Genomic DNA, 16,683 nt, shown 5'->3' on the forward strand with positions numbered 1-16,683 from the left:
TTCCTACTCCAGGCCCATCCCACTATGCTCAAATCACCCCAAAAAGTCTAGGTAACACCCACATGTGCTCACATACCCATAGCTACTACCTTCTCCTCCAAAGATCCTCTCTTGGCATCGCCATGGAGCTTGGTCAGCTAAGCACAAACCAAGCCTCTTTCCTTCACAGTGCTCTAGAGCCTTAGTGCACACTTCACAGTTCTGCTTCCGCCACTTAAGTAAATAACATGCCCTCTCCACATCCATCCACTGGAATAACTACAGTACCCACTGCCAAGATTAAACATAGCCCAGCCTGATGACAGCTCAAGTGTGCCTGGAGTGACACGGGATGCTGATCACTCCACAGCTTCAGTCTATTCTGGATACTATCCTGGAATTTAACAGCATTCTCCACAAATATTTACTTTAATTCGTTTTCAAATGGCCACGGCTGCCTCAGATATGACTTTTTCCACCATTTAGCTGTGAACGCCGAAGGCTGGCTCACTTATGACAAGAGAATCTCAAGAAACCGTGGACCAGCCCTGGGGCTGTCCACACCCCTTTACTGTGCCTTGGAAGTTAAATCTCAGGGAAGCTAACCACCTATTTGCTTGTGAGTTTGGTCAGAATTAATACCCAAAAGTCTAAGAACAAACATGAATCAATCTCAATCTCAACCAATCTCTCTCTCCCCTCCCCTACCCTACCCACCCCTCTCCTCTCCTCCCCTCCTCTCCCCTCTCTCTGTCTCTTACCTGTGGGTGTTGATCCAGGTCACTGAGGGTTAAGCCATGCTGCAGGATAAGCTGCCTGGCCTGGGGAAAGCAGGAAAAAGCCACCACAATCATTTACTCTGAAAATGTGCTGAGGGTCTGGAGAATTCTTTTGATGTGTCAAACCCTAACAATTGACCTAGATTCTCTCATATCCCAACCGGGTGGGAGATCTAGCCTCATACAGAGCAATGCTGACTGCTACTTCATTCCAGGCACTGGAACTGTGCAGCACACCGGGGAGACAGTTCCAGAAGTGAGCTAAAAACTGCCCCTCCCTGGTTGGGAAACAATGCTAGGGTACCCCTAAAACTTCTAGCAATACATTTGGGAGGCTGAGAAACAAAGCCAATTCAAACTTAGCCTGAGCTGTCTCCAAAGACCCTAGCATGCCCCAGCATAGGCGGGAGCAGGAGAAGTAAAAATCAGATCCAAATCCACAAAACACAGGATCAGAGAGCCTGAGGCAGAACCTTCAAGAATGGAAAAGTGGATTCCCAGGGGAATGCAGATCCTCTCCTATAGCTTCTTCTTCACCTCAGACCTTTGTCTCACCCGCCAACGCACAAAGCACTCTTTCCCTGAACACCATGCTGGATCCTTTCCTCCCCCTGTGGACCTCTTAGCATCCTCCTCACCCTTCTACACTGTGGGTGGGGAGCTGCAGGCTTTATGGCCAGCAGGGACACCATCAGGCTTAGGTAACAATGAAGCTGTTGTAAAGCACATGTGGTATCACTCATAAGAATGGGGTTTTTTTTAAGATTTATTCATTTATTTTATGTATGAGTGCTCTATCTGCACATACACCTGCACACCAGAAGAGGTCATCAGATCCCGGTATAGATGGGAGCCACCATGTGGTTGTCAGAAATTGACCTCGGGACCTTGTTTCGGCCCGCGGGGTCTTTAACAGGTACCTATGGAGGAGGCAGACAAATGGGGGGACAGGAGACACGAAGAAATGAGGGCAAGTCTGGATTCTGATCAAGCCCCCGTTATTGAAATTTTTCACAGGGTTTTTTTTTATTTTATTAGTTTATTCATATTACATCTCAATTGTTATTCCATCCCTTGTGTCCTCCCATTCCTCCCTCCCTCCCATTTTCCCCTTACTCCCCTCCCCTAAGACTGTGACTGAGGGGGACCTCTTCCCTCTGTATATGTTCATAATGTATCAAGTCTCTTCTTGGTAGCCTGCTATCCTTCCTGAGTGCCACCAGGCCTCCCCATCCAGGGAATGTGGTCAAATATGGGGCACCAGAGTTTGTGTAAAAGTCAGATCCTACTCTCTACTCAACTGTGAAGAATGTCCTATCCATCAGCTAGATCTAGGTAGGGGTTCGAAGTTTACTGCATGTATTGTCCTTGGCTGGTGCCATAGTTTGAGTAGGACCCCTGGGCCCAGATCTGTCCATCATAATGTTCTTCTTATAGGTTTCCAGGACCCTCTAGATCCTTCTATGTCCCCATTCTCCCATGCTTCTCTCACCTAGAGACCCAATAGGATGTCCAACCCTCTGACCCACTTTCCTGGTGAGTGAATACGTTCATGGGACATGTCCCTTGGGCTAGTGTCCAGATATAAGTGAGTATATACCATTTGAGTCTTTCTGCTTCTGGGTTAACTCACTCATTATGATCATTTATAGGCACGAAGGCATGAGTATTTGCATAAACGAGGGTTGCTATGGATACCTAACTGTGAAATGCTCCAACAGGTGTCTACCTTTATGGCTGTTATAACCACAGAAAGGGGAGAAATTTCAGAGAGAGAGAGAGAGAAGTTTTAAAAGATCTGGTTAGTCAGGAACAAGTTCCCAGAACTGCTGCTCACAGGCAGCTGGCCTTTAATCTGATCTTATCAGTAGTCTTACTGAAAAAGCTAGTTTATAGCCAGAAAGGAGTAGCTCTTACTATGAGCTCAGGGGTCTTAGAATGACCGTCCCCCACAATAAACCACAACAGGGTGGCTCCATCTTAATCTTATCTTTAGTCTAACTGCCGAACCAGGACAGGGTAAGCTGGTTTCTGGTAAATGACAGAGTGCTGGAGAAATAGAAGCTTAAAGGTGCAGGCTCTGACAAGATGGCTGAACACCAGCCATATGGCCTACTGTCCCTAACAGGACCTTTTGAAGAGCAGACAGAGCTCTTAACCACTGAGCCATCTCTTCAGCCCAAGAATGGGTTTTATAGCCTAAGCAATACTTAAGATTTGGGGGAATGATACTACAAAGGGATGAAGAGATGAGTGGGACTGGGGTGCATAACGTGACATGCACAAAGAATAAATTAAAAGTTTAAAAAAATAATAATTTAAAAAGTCTCCCAAGAGAGGGAAGAGGAGGAACAACCCAGGGCCAGATTATTTTAGAGCAGAATTCTACGAGTCTTTCAAAGGAGAATTAACATCAATAGATTATTCAACAAAGTAGAAACAGAGGGACATTGTCCAATTCATTTTACAAGGCCACCCTAACACCCAAACCACATAAAGAACCAACAATGATAATTCAGATCAATTCCCCATATAAATATAGATGTAAACATTCTCATTAAATTACTTGCAAACCAAATCCAAAAACATATCATAAAGATCATCCACCTTGATCAACTAGGCTTCATCCCAGAGATACAGGGATAGGTCAATATACACAAAACAATAAATGCAATCCCTCATATAGCAGAATGAAAAACAAAAACATGATCATCTCATTCAATGCACAAAAGGCCTTTGAAAAATCCAACACCCCTTCATGATAAAACTCCAGAGAGATTAGAGATACAAGGAACACACCTCAACATAATAAAAGGCAATTACAAACCCATAGTCAACATCAACTTAAATGAGAAAAGACTCATTCCAACAAAACCAGGAACAAGACAAAAGTTGTCTTCAATTTCTATATTCAAAGACTTGTAAGTTTTTATCATATAAGTATTTCACTTGCTTGATTAGAATTACCCCCCAAGACTGACTTTCACAGGATCTCTGGTGCCCCATATTTGGCTATGTCCCTTTGTTGGGGAGGCCCAATGGCACTCGGAGGAAGGATAGCAGACTACCAAGAAGAGACTTGATACCCTAGCACCATATTCAGGGGGAGGAGGTCCCCCTTGGTCACAGTCATAGGGAAGGGGGATTGGGGTGAAAGTGGGAGGGAGGGAGGAATGGGAGGATGTATGGGATGGGATAGAAAATGAGATGTAATATGAATTATTTTATCTTTCAATAAAAATGTGTTAAAAAAAAAAAAAAGAATTACCCCCCAAGATTTTCTATTATTTAGGGCTATTGTGAAAGGTGTTGCTTCCCTGATTTCTTTCTCAGTCCATCTGTCATTTGTATATAGGATACTATTTTGTATATGGGGTATATGCATAGATAGATAGATAGATAGATAGATAGATAGATAGATAGATAAATTTTTGTATTCTACTACTTTGCTGAAAGTGTTTATCAGCTGTAGGAGTTTCCTGGTGGACTTTTCAGGTCACATATTTATACTATCATCCTCTGCAAATAAAGGTACTTTGACTTCTTTTCCAATTTGTATCTTTTTTAATCTCCTTCAATTGTTGTTACTCTAGACTTCAAGTACTATGTTGAATAGATATGGAGAGATACCAGAGATGCTATCACAATCTCTGATCTCAAACTGAACTATAGAGCTATAGTAATAAAAAAACAGTATGGTTTTGACATAAAACACACATGTTGATCAATGGCATTTGACTGAAAAGCCAGACATAAGTCCATACACCTATGGACACCTGCTTTTTGATGAAGTCTGAAATACACACTGGAAAAAAAGACAGCATCTTCAACAAATGGTGTTGGTCAAGCTAGATGGCTACATGTAGAAGAATCCAAATAGATCCATATTTATCACCCTGCACAAAACTCAGCTCCGAATAGATCAAAGACCTCAACATAAGGCCAGATAGACTGAATCTAATGTAGAGAAAGTGGGGAATAGTCTTGAACTCAATGGCACAGGAAAGGATTTCCTGAACAGAATACAATTAGCACAGGCATTAAGATCAACAATTTATAAATGGGGCCTCAGGCTAGAGAGATGGCTCAGTGGGTAAGTGGCTCGCTGTCTGCTCCTCCAGAGGTCCTGCGTTCAATTCCCAGCAACCACATGGTGGCTTACAACTATCTACACTGGAATCTGATGTTGTCTTCTAGTATGCAGGCGCACATGCAGATAGAGCAGTCATACATTAAATAAATAAAATATTTAAGATAAATAAATAAATGGGGCATCATGAAACTGAAAAGCTTCTCTATGGCAAAGGACATGATTCAGACAAAGCAGCAGCCAACAGATTGCAGTAAGATTTTCAGTACCTGCACATCCAATAAAGGACTAGTATCTAAAATATTTCTTTTAAAAACTTAAAAAACTGGACATCAAGAAAACAAATACCTGATTTTAAAATGGGGTAGAAATCTAAACAGAATATTCTCCAAAGAGGAAACACAAATGGCTGAGAAACACTTAAAGAAATGTTCAACACCCTCAGTGATCAGGGAAAATACAAATCAAAACAACTCTGAGATCTCATTTAACAACTGTCAAAATAGCTATAGTCAATGACACAAGTGAGAGCTCATGTTGGTGAGGATCTGGAGCAAAGGGAACACTCTTCCATTGCTGATGGGAATGCAAACCTGACAGCCACTGTGGAAATCAGTGTGGCAGTTCCTCAGAAAGATGAAAATTGATCAACCTCAAGATGGCTATATCACTCATGGGCATGCATCCAAAGGACACTTCATCCTGCCACCAAACACGTGTTCAACCATGCTCATTACTGCTCTATTTACAATAGCCAGGAAGTGGATGAAGGGACAAACAGATAAAGGGATTTAAAAAAAAAGCCAGGCTGTGGTGGAGCACACTTTTAATCCCAGCACTCAGGGAGGCAGCGGCAGGTGGATCTCTGAATTCGAGGCCAGCCTAGTCTAAAACGTAAGTCCAGGACAGCCAAGGCTACACAGAGAATCCTTGTCTCAAAAAAACAAAACAAAGAAAAAAGAAAGAGAAAATATGGTATATTTACACAAAGGAGTATCACTCAGCTGTTTAAAAAAATTCATAAGTAAATGAATGAAGCTAGAAAAAAATCATCCTGTTAATATAGTTTCTGGCATAATGTATTTTATTGATTTCTTCTTCTCCCACATAACATTTTTATAGATCATCTGGGAGTTTCACATCATGCACCCCAAGCACAATCCCTTTCCAGTCCATCCATGTTCTTCCCGCCTTGTGACCTTCCGCCCACAAAAAAGTAAAAAATTAAAAATAAAAATAACAGGAAAAAACATCTTGAATAAGGTAACCCAGATCCAAAAAGACAAATATGGTTTGTGGATATGTGGATATTAGTTGGTACATCTTTGTTAAGAAGATTATAATCCATATAACCAAAGCTTTGGGTAGAGAGTAAAGTCAGATGAAAACAGAACCATATCCCCTTGGTTCTCAGTCTATTACTTTTAACTTCATCACTACCAGGATAATAATCCTTGAGACTAAAGAGATGCAGTCATCTCTGTATACTCCACAGTACCTGACTCAAGAGAAAATATTATTGAAGTAAATGAGCACAAAATTATACCTCCAGCTGGCATGGTGGAATATGCCTTTAATCTCAGCACTCAGGAGGCAGAGGCAGGAAGATCTCTATGAGTTCAAGACCAATCTGTTCTATATAACAAGTTCCAGGTCAGCCAAGGCTACACAGTAAGATCCTGTCTCAAAATATATTACACTACCAAATAGCAATGCTTGGTCAGCTCCTCTCCTGGCCTGGATACTTGCAGAAAACATCGTGGTGACAACACATTCTCAGGAACCCAAAAGACCTGGCAGCAGCTGCTAGGACACAGATGGGGACACAGGACCTGACGTACCTGGAAGGATGTGGGGATGCAGATGAGTTCCAGGTTCTCTTGCTTTACTCTTTCAGCTGTGGAGACAAGAGTTACTGGTAATGTTTCACTCACCATGCTTGATTTTTCTCAAATCCAACCAGAGGGGAAAGGCCTAACTCCCACTGACAGCTGCCTCAGCATTCTCCTATTTGCTGGAAAACCCAGTGACCTCACTTCATAGGGCCTCGGAGGCAAGTAATTACCAGTGAAAAAGCCATTTCAGTGGTACTGCTGCTGTGTCTGCAATTTGATAACAGATGTATATACATCAACCTTTCTAATCCTGACACCCCCAAGAGATAAGTTATGACTATCGCCCCTTCTTTATATATGAGGAAACTAAGTCACTGAAAAGCAAATTACCTTGGTAGTTACACAGCTTACCAGTGGCTGGAATATGGTTCTTGATGGTCTTTCTTCCCTTTTTTTTTTTTTTTTTTTTTTTTTTTTTTTTTTTTTTCTTTTTTTGAGGGGGGCAGTTTGGAGGTACGGCTAGAGACTCAAGACAGGATTTCTCTGTGTGGCCCTAGCTGTCTTTTTTTTCTTTTGTTTTTTCCTTTGGGTTTTCCAAGACAGGGTTTCTCTGTGTAATATTCCTGGCTGTCCTGGAACTCTTTGTAGACCAGGCTGGCCTCGAACTCACAGAGATTCTCCTGTCTCTGCCTCCTAAGTGCTGGGATTAAAAGCATACGCCACCACGCCTGGCTCTGGCCCTAGCTGTCTTGGAACTTAGACCAGGCTGGCCTTGAACTCAGAGATCTACCTGCCTCTGCCTCAGCTTCCCCAGTACTGGGTTTAAAGGTATGGATCTCCACTGCCCTTTTGGCAGCCTACTTTTAATTTTAGCTATAGTCCTACACTGCCTTTCCAGGAAAACATCAGAACTTTACTTTCCATTTAATAAGAAATATAAGGATCTTATAGGCCCCAGAGAATGATTAAAGTATGAGAAAGATACCTGTTAATTTTAAATTTGTTATTCATTTTAAACTTTCAGAAAATCTTAATTTTAATGAGTCTTAAAAAGCTGTTAGCCAGGTGTGGTGGCATACGCCTTTGATCCAAGTACTCAGGGAGGCAGAGGCAGGAGGATCTCTGTGAGTTCGAGCCCACCCTGATTCTACAAAATGAGTTCCAGGACAGCCAGGGTGGTTATACAGAGAAACCGGGGTGGTGGGAAGGGGGGTGTTGTCGTCTTAAAATGTCAAGTCTTTTTAAGTCTGTCTCTCGGAAGGTTTGGATGTCACTCCTGTGAATCCACAGTAATTCCTGTGCCCTAAAACTCCATACACAGGGTTAAGGTAGATATGGACTCCCATCAGCCATCACCCTGTAATACAACCACTTCCTGCCAAAAATGGACATTTGGGCAAGCCTCTCCCAGGCTTTCTTTTTATCAACAGTGAATAGGGCAGTAGAACCTGTTGAACAGCCATGGAAGCTGATAGTGCCTGAACCTTTCCTAAGCACAAACAGGACCAAATCAAAGTGAAGTCAGTACCTACAAAAACCAGCCACCAACTGCAGGAGCCTCATCCTTGCCAGGGTCATGGACGGGACACTGTGACCTCAATTTGTTTGTCTAAGAAACACACAGGCTTCAGAGGAAACCCCAGACACACACAGAAGCCCTGCTGGAGCCTCATCTCATCAGTTCCTCCCCTCTAGCTATTCACAGTAAACATGGGCATGGGCTCCCCATGTCAGGTAAGAGGGCCAAGAATTCCTCTTTCCTAAGAACAGCACTCTAGCCTCAGAGCAACTGCCTGCTCTTCCCAGCTCTGCAAGGCTGAGTGGGAACTAAGATAAACACCAACCCTGTGCCCACTCCCTCCCCTTCCTCCACCTCCTACCCCCATGAACACACAAGAAACATCCAGTACAGTCTAAGAACTTACCTATTCGCTGTACAGCATGGACAATTGTAGAACCACTTCCAATTCCCAGCACTTGGTTATTCTGCCAAAAAGAGAAATGGAAAAACAAACGTCATCACTACAGTACTTTACTTCCTTGGTCTACATCACAAACAGCAGTTCACTAGCACCGGTGCACAACAGGCACTTGGGTCTACTTTACAGACATGTAGCCCCTGAACCTCAACTCAAAGCTGTACTTTATCCTGCTGTCTCTCCAGCAGGCAGAGCCCTCCTCTTTCTGACATTAACACTAGCCCCATTTCACCACTCCTCCCTACACACTCCCCATAGGAATAACCGGTTCGAGTATTTATACCATACATCAACTCCACATTAACTGAACTGGCCTCACAGAAATAGCCTGCGAATAACAGTGACTAAGATTCCTGCCAATCTAAGGGAGGAAATGAGAAAGGAAGAAAGAATGAGGGGTGGCGGAGTGGGGGGAGGGAACAGAGCCTGGGTAAACATAGAAAGCTGGGCTTTCTGGCTGCCTCTTCACACAAGCTCAACTCTTAGAAGGCAAGGCACACCTTTAATGCCAGCGCTTGAGAGTCAGAGGCAGGCAGAGCTCTGAGTTTGAGGCCAGCTTGGTCTACAGTGTGAGTTCCAGGACAGCCAGGGCAATCTTTAACTCTGTCTTTAAAAAAAAAAAAAGCAGAGGACTACCATCATCTTCACATCGGTAACTCAAGAAATCTCAGGGATACATCATGCCTACCATCCCAAACTCTGTCAAAAGTCAGAAAAAGAAGGGGGGAGGGGTGTTGTGTGCGTTGTATGGGTGGTAAGGCCTGCTGCCTTCCAGTACACAAGAGCTAGGAAGGCAGCCCAACCCTGAGGTGGGACCGTGTCCGAAGGGTATCGTGAGGCACAGGAGCCCGGGAAACTCACAGCTCTCAGAGCTGTGAAAACCCTTCCACCAGAACACACGCCACACCACACACACAATACACAACGCACAGAACACCTTCCCTGGTAGCTGTATCGGCTGGAGAAGGAGCGGGACTCCGTCTCCAAGGCTCCTCAGTTCCTCAGGGTTTATGGGCAACCCTTCCCTGGGCGCTGCATTGTCTCTATTGGGGAGGCCTCCTCGCAGAGCTGTGACGGTCCAGGCCTCCCACCCACCCCCCCAACACAATGCACACAACTGGGTGGGAGTGACTTCAGACGTTGACCTTCCTTCTATCCAGCTAACACCACGGGCCCCTACATTGCATGGGAAAAGAATGGAAGCGTAGGAAGTTTTCATGTGCAGAGCATATCTATAGCCAGAATCTGGGCAGAAGGTCTGACACTGAGGACTAACATGTTAGGAATATAGCTGTAACAGTGAAAAAGCAGGAAAGGCCTTTACTCAATGGAGCTACTTCGAGAAGACACAAAGCAGGGATTTCAGCCATGAGCTTTGATTTAATTACAGGAGGGAGGGGAGTAAGTAATACTGGTCAAACTCTGGTCTGTTTGATCACTGTCACAGTTAAGATTCTACAAAGTGCTTCAAAGACGTCCTTATTGGTGGAGGAAATAACCATGAAATGACTGCTCCTACTTGGGGGTGACTTCACCCCACAGCAATGTCCCTCTGAAACTCAGGTTCAGAGAATGAATGGAGACTTCCAGGTGCCTTTGAGGGTCTAGAAGAGCACACTGTAAGAGCTGTGACAGTTGCTCCATTACCTCCAACCTTGAGGCGGTTTGAGCCAGACAGCACTGGTTCTTAGACCAACACTCCTTGAATAATCAACGTCCTCATGTGCAATCTTAAGCAAGTGTTTACTTCAAAGCGAATGCAGATTCAGATGGAAGCAGAAGATGCCAGGCTTTTCTCCTGCTATTAGTCACCTTGTGGGTCCTTAGGAAGAAGCAGTCTCTCTTAAATATCTGCTCTGCCTCCCCAAGTACAAAAGACAGGAAACATGTGTCACAACACTAACCCTGCCGTACAAGAAAAGAGACCTAGGACCAGAGGGTAGGACCACAAAGAAAAGAAAGAACGGAGACACTAACCCTCAAAGCCAATGTGGAGCATGGTTCCTAAGCAACTTCCCGGAACATTCTCCTTCAGGCTATGGCACAGTTGACACAGTGTAGCCACACTGACGCTGAACACTGCCTACAACAGCGGTTCTCAACTTGAGGGTCTCCACCCCTTGGGGGTCAAATGACCCTTTCACAGGGGTCACATATCAGATACCCTGCATATCAGATATTTGCATTATGATCCATAATAGTAGGACAGTTATAGTTATGAAGTAGCAATGAAAACAATTTTATGGTTGGAGGTCACCACAGCATGAGGAACTGAAGTAAAGGATTGCAGCCCTCAGAAGGTTGAGAAACACGGGCTTAAAGGGCCCACACTTGCGTTCTTTCCACCAAGAAGCAAAGCCAAGAGGATCTGCATATCTTAACATAAAGCCGATTTCACAACCACCCTATGACCTAGAGACCCACCAGCCCACTTGAGCAATACTGCAAGAAAAAAAAAAAGTTGAAGACCTTGAAGTCTTAAAGATTAAAAGGTTCCTTCAATAGAATTCTAACACATTCCTGTCCTACAAAAGTATATACAATTTGATGGCTCTGAACAGACTTCAAGCTGTAGAAAGCTGTTAGCAAACTGGGCATGGTGAAACATGCCTTTAATCCCAGCACTCAGGGCAGAGGCAGGCTGTTTGAGGCCAGCCTGGTCTACACAGAGAGTTCCAGGACAGCCTAGGCTATTACACAGAGAAACACTGTCTCAAAAAAACAAAACAAAAATCAAAGAAAGAAAAAAAGAAACTATTAGAAAATCTTATCCATAAAATCCAATTCACTGTGTTCCATAAGATGCAACTAGTTATGTCCTATGTTTGTTATACAATAAATTCTAGTCCTTAAAATTAATTTCATTTACATACATTTACACTAACAGCCAGGCGGTGGTGGCGCACGCCTTTAATCCAAGCACTTGGGAGGCAGAGGCGGGCAGATAGCTGTGAGTTGGAGGCCAGCCTGGTCCACAAAGCTGGTCCAAGACAGCCAGGGCTACACAGAGAAACCCTGTGCAGGGGCAGGCCCACAGCTCTTGGGTCCCACAATCCCATACCTTATTTGGTCCCTCTCAAAATTAGACTGCATCTAAAACTAAAAGACAGAAAGAGTGATCAACAAGTACACAGAATTCAGAAAAACAAAATCAAGTCCTAATGGCAATCACACATTCAATTTACACACTAAAAATGTTCCTAGTTGGGCCCCTCCTACCTACATTAGACTTTATCCATCATTTTCTGTGGGCCTATTGGAGGGGCTGGGGGCTCATTTCAAGATTATTGTACATAGAAATTCACAAGTCAAGGTAAAAGCACTGTTAATGATAACACTGTACAAGCTGTGGGGTTTTTAACAAGGGGCAGAGAAAAATTATGCTGTGCAAGGCAATCCTCACTTAAGCTGTAGAAAGTCCCAGGCACCTAAACCCAAGAACTTGGGGCAGTCATCCTTGGCCAACCAAACCTCAGTCAGGAACAAGCCTGTGTTCTTGCCTGCTTACCCTGTTAGAACTCACAAAGATCCACCTGCCTCTGCTACAGAATGCTGGGAATAAAGGCATGCCACCACGCCTACCAATATATGTCTTTTTAATCTGGCAGAAGCCACCACACCCAGCAATATCTGTGTTTTTAATCTGGTAGAAGGCCCCATGCCCAGCAATTTCTGTGTTTTTAATCTGGCAGAAGCCAAGGTTAATATATTGCTCCAAACTCATCAAATACACAAAGAGATTTAACCCACCACAGCCAGTCTTTTGTTGTTGTTGTTGTTGCTTTGTTGTTTTTCAAGACAGGGTTTCTCGGTGTAACCCTGACTGTCCTGGACTCCCTTTGTAAACCAGGCTGGCCTCAAATTAACAAAGATCCACCTGCCTTTGCCTCCAAGTGCCGGGATTAAAGGCGTGCACCACCACACCCGGCTCCCAGCCAATATTATAGATTCCACCTGCCAGGATGCCCTCAAGAGGCAGGGCACCTGATAAAAATCATCAGCTGCCCCCACAAACTCAAAATGCAAGGGAATTAGTACAAGAAAAGGAAGCTAACAAGGCATTTAAGCTGGCTAAATATCTCAAGATGCAAAGTATCCAAATAATGGTGAACATCTCCATTTCTTAAATCCTAGGTAAACCTAGGTTAACCCGACCTTCACATTTGACCTACGGCTGAGAACCTGATTACCAGATTCTTCATTAGCTCATGTTGCTCCCGGCAGTCTAGCAGTACACAGTCGAACTTAGTACACCAGACAGGCTCTATTCTAGAAGATGAATTGCAGGGGCCTGCCAGATCCTGCCACCCTGATATAAAATGATAAACTCAGGAGTCAGTGCCCTAGCCAAAGCCAACTAGAAGTGGCCAAAGGCTGCTAGCAAACTGGCCCAACAGCTGCTAGCCCTTCTAATGGACAATGCTGAACGGTGTGTCATCAGGTCTTATGGGGTAATCTCGAGAATCTATGAGGTTGGCTTTGGTGGGTTAAGTTTCTTGGTGTATTGAGTTTGGAATAGTATATTAGTAAAACAAGCTTCTACCAAATTAAAAACACAGAAATTACTGTCTGTGCTAGTGTACATCTTTAAACTCAGCACTAGAGAGGCAGGGGCAGACTGTGAGTTTGAGGTCAGCCTCCTCTACATAGTTAAGTTCCAGCACAGCCAGGGCTACTTAGTGAGACTGTCTCCAAAAGAATAAAACCAAAATACTGGTATCACTAATAATAATATTAATATTATTGTCTGCCCACTGGTTTCCTCAGGCTAAGACAATCTCAAAACAAAGCCCAGGCTCCACAGGCAGCAAAGGATGAAGCAACAGACCATGAGGACAGCACACACATGCACCATAACCACCCAAGCTTTTAGAATTAATGAAGGTCTGGATCTAGTGACAAAGATTCAACCGAGAATTCGGAGTTCTCCATTTACCCTGAAGTAGGAACAGTCATAGTGGGCTGGAGACACTGGAAAGCACACACTCAGGAGTCTAGGAAAAGGGCCACCACACCCACAACCTCCATATCAGTATTCACACCCTACACAACTCCCTGAACACTGCCTAAGCAGGTCTCACTGTACGCAACTCTGAATGTGTAGATAGCGCTACCTCTCCTCCCAGAGCTCATAGCAAGTTAGGCAAAAGCAGTGCACAGAGGACTAGAACATGGGTCGCATACAGTGTCTGGGAGTCACAATCAGAGGAAGCCGAGTGTGGTGCCACACACCCAGGATGCCAGCACTTGAGAGTCGGAATCAGAAGGATCAAGCACACCTTTAAAACCAGCACTCAGGAGACAGAAGCAGACAGATTTCAAGGCCAGCATGGTCCACACATCAAGTTCCTGGCCAGCTACATAGTAAGAAGGGAGGGGAAGGGAGGGTATCAAACACAGCCTAAGCCTCAAAATAGAAAGAGCACAATCCTCTCCTATTCTCCTTTGGAAGCCAAGGAAACACTGAAAGCAGTAAGGCTCTTTAACTCAAACCCTACAGGACAACAATGTTAGCAGATAGCTCCCAAAACCCAACAGAGATCCCCCCAGGATTCTTGGTAACTTCTTTGAATATAGCTAGAACATGAGACGAAGGCTCGCAGATTTTAATTTAATCAAGTACACAACTATAAGGCAAAGGTCAAGGAGACATGTGCCACTGAACATTAACAGAACAACTTAGATAATGGGCTTTCCTACTGTATAGATTTCGCTTATCAATCTAAGTAATTTCATGAAACTATTTTGAAATTTCACTTTACTGCCCCAGTTTTAAAACTGTGGCACTGAATTCCAAAGAGCCAAATTACACATTTTACATTTATAGTCATATCCCCCACACCCTCTTAATTCGAGTATAAAACCCTATGCAAAGTAGATGAGTGAGAAACTACACCAGACCAGGAGAGCACTGGAACCCAGCCTGATACAAAGATGAGGTGGCCATTCCTTCTATAGAACCAGCAAGCCAGAAGTTATCAGACCGGGTCCCACCCACTCAGACCACCCTCACTCTTGGCAGGAAAATAGCAAAAGCTCTTAAGATGTCATCTTTGCAAAGTAACTTTGTGCAACACAAAGGAAAAGAACTCCCTTTTACAGAGAACTGGATTCTGCTAACACTATCTAAGAAATAGAAAACAAGACCAGGAAACTCCACCACAGGGCAACAGAAGTAACACAATTAAGACAATTAGTCGGCTAGGGGACAGCAAATCCACCTACACTAAGAATCCATTCACAGCACCACACCTGCCACTTAACAAACAAGTGGGGACACAACCTTACTGAGTAACTGGTAAGTATCTAGACCCCACCTAAAGAGCAGCACCTCCTGATGTCCTGTCTAGCCGGCCCAGTCAACAGTAAGGCTGAACATGATGGCTTCTTTGTACAGACCGCACTCAAGTTCCCCAGCAGAAGAAGCTGAAAAGCCTGTTTGGAGTAAAATTTCAAAACACTTTGCAAAACAGCTCTCCCCTGGCTTCCCGGTAAGTGAGAAGTAAAGAACAGCAGCCTCGGGGCTCAACATTTTCAATGGGCTGATTAGAAGACGCGCGTAAACAGCCTGACAGACTCTAAACAGGGTAATGTCTGGCTCCACGGTACACCTAGTTCCAGCCGGACAAGGAATCTTTGGGGAAACGGCTCTATTTGGGGAAGGGTTGGCACCCACTGATTCGACGTCTAACAGGTCTTTCAGGGGTTGGGAAGAACAGCGTGAATTCGGGTACAAGGCTCTCCCTCTCCCCACTCTCGCAGCCCTCGCCCTATCAGGAGTCAAGAGCACCCTAGCAGTGCCCTGGGAGCGCAGCACGAAGCCATCACGCCGCCAACGGCTGCCCACCTTCACGTGGTTCTCCACCGCTGTGTGGCTCGCCAGCTTCTTAGCCTCTTCGGCCTTGGACATCCTGGAAGGGGCCGGGCTGCCGGAGCTCAAACCTCCCTTGTCGCCTTGGGTCTCCGACTGTGCACGCCCCGGCAGCTGCACATGGGAGCCAGAGAGGCCCCAGCTGTTCCCGCCCCCGCCCGAGGCCGCGCCCCCGGCCCGCCCGGGCAGTGGGGCCAGGACCCGCCCGTAGAGGGTGCTGAAGGGCCCGGGGCGCTGCATCCCGCCGCCTCGCTCCAGCCTCTGCGGCCGCCCTACCCCCAGCTCCTCCGGAAGTCGGCTGGCTCGCGCAACTTGGCCCGCGCGTACTGCTTAGTGCGTGCTGCTGGGAAATGTAGTCCTGTGGCGTCGGTGGCCCCCAAGCTTTTTCGCAATCTGGACTACAAGTCCCACAATGCCTTCGACCTAGTACGCTATCCGCCGGCCTAGACACCCGACTTCGTCCGGAAGGTTTAAGTAGCTGCTGTCTAAGAAGCTGACAACTCCCTACCATGGGATCAAGAGTTTACACATTTAGGTGAACTCCAAGAAACTTTCTGGCTATATACGGCATTCTAAAAAGCACTGCCAAAAAGAGACCCGTTAAAAACCTGACCTTGTTTTCTCCAGCAAATGAGAATGTTGAATTGTGATTATATGAATGAGCATGTGCTTGTGTTACACGTTGGTTATCTGACCACCTGGGTAGTGGGGATTGAACTTTATGGGTTGAACCATCTCATGTCACAGCATTCTTAAAGTGCTCTAGATTCACTCCTTGGTGATACCACGAAATTAACCTGCACTCACTGTGTAGCCCAGGCTAGCCTGGAACCTGGAGCATTCCTCCTGAGCTGGGATTACAATAGTATGCCATCGAATAGGGCTGGAAGTTATTTTTGTTCTTTTGTTTGAGTATTTGTTTGAGACGGAGTCTTTCTTTGTAGCCCAGGCTGTCCTGGAGCTCTGTAGACTAGGTTGGCCTTGAACTCACAGAGATCAGCCCACCTTTACTTCCCCAGTGCAGAGATTAAAGGCGTGTGCAACCACACCCACAAGAACCAGATTCTTCTAAGAATGCCTAGGAAAAATAAAAGTCTCGATGCCTTGGCAGGGCATGGTGGTGCATGCCGTTGATCCTAGCAGAACTTTT

General features: G+C 45.0%; 1 protein-coding gene across 1 annotated transcript in view; it reads right to left on the minus strand.

The window, feature by feature from the left end:
• Rpia (ribose 5-phosphate isomerase A) overlaps positions 1–15,794 on the minus strand; it is a 34,789-nt gene extending 18,995 nt beyond the window's left edge. Inside the window, exons 1-4 of the mRNA XM_051154683.1 lie at positions 15,510–15,794; positions 8,609–8,669; positions 6,690–6,745; positions 741–800 (exon numbers count right to left, since the gene is read on the minus strand). Of these exons, the coding sequence (XP_051010640.1) occupies positions 741–800; positions 6,690–6,745; positions 8,609–8,669; positions 15,510–15,773 (441 nt within the window). The 5' untranslated portion in view covers positions 15,774–15,794. The remainder of the gene's footprint in view (positions 1–740; positions 801–6,689; positions 6,746–8,608; positions 8,670–15,509) is intronic.
• Positions 15,795–16,683: the final 889 nt, after the last annotated feature.

This window comes from Acomys russatus, chromosome 13, assembly GCF_903995435.1.
Source record: "Acomys russatus chromosome 13, mAcoRus1.1, whole genome shotgun sequence".
NCBI lineage: Eukaryota > Metazoa > Chordata > Mammalia > Rodentia > Muridae > Acomys > Acomys russatus.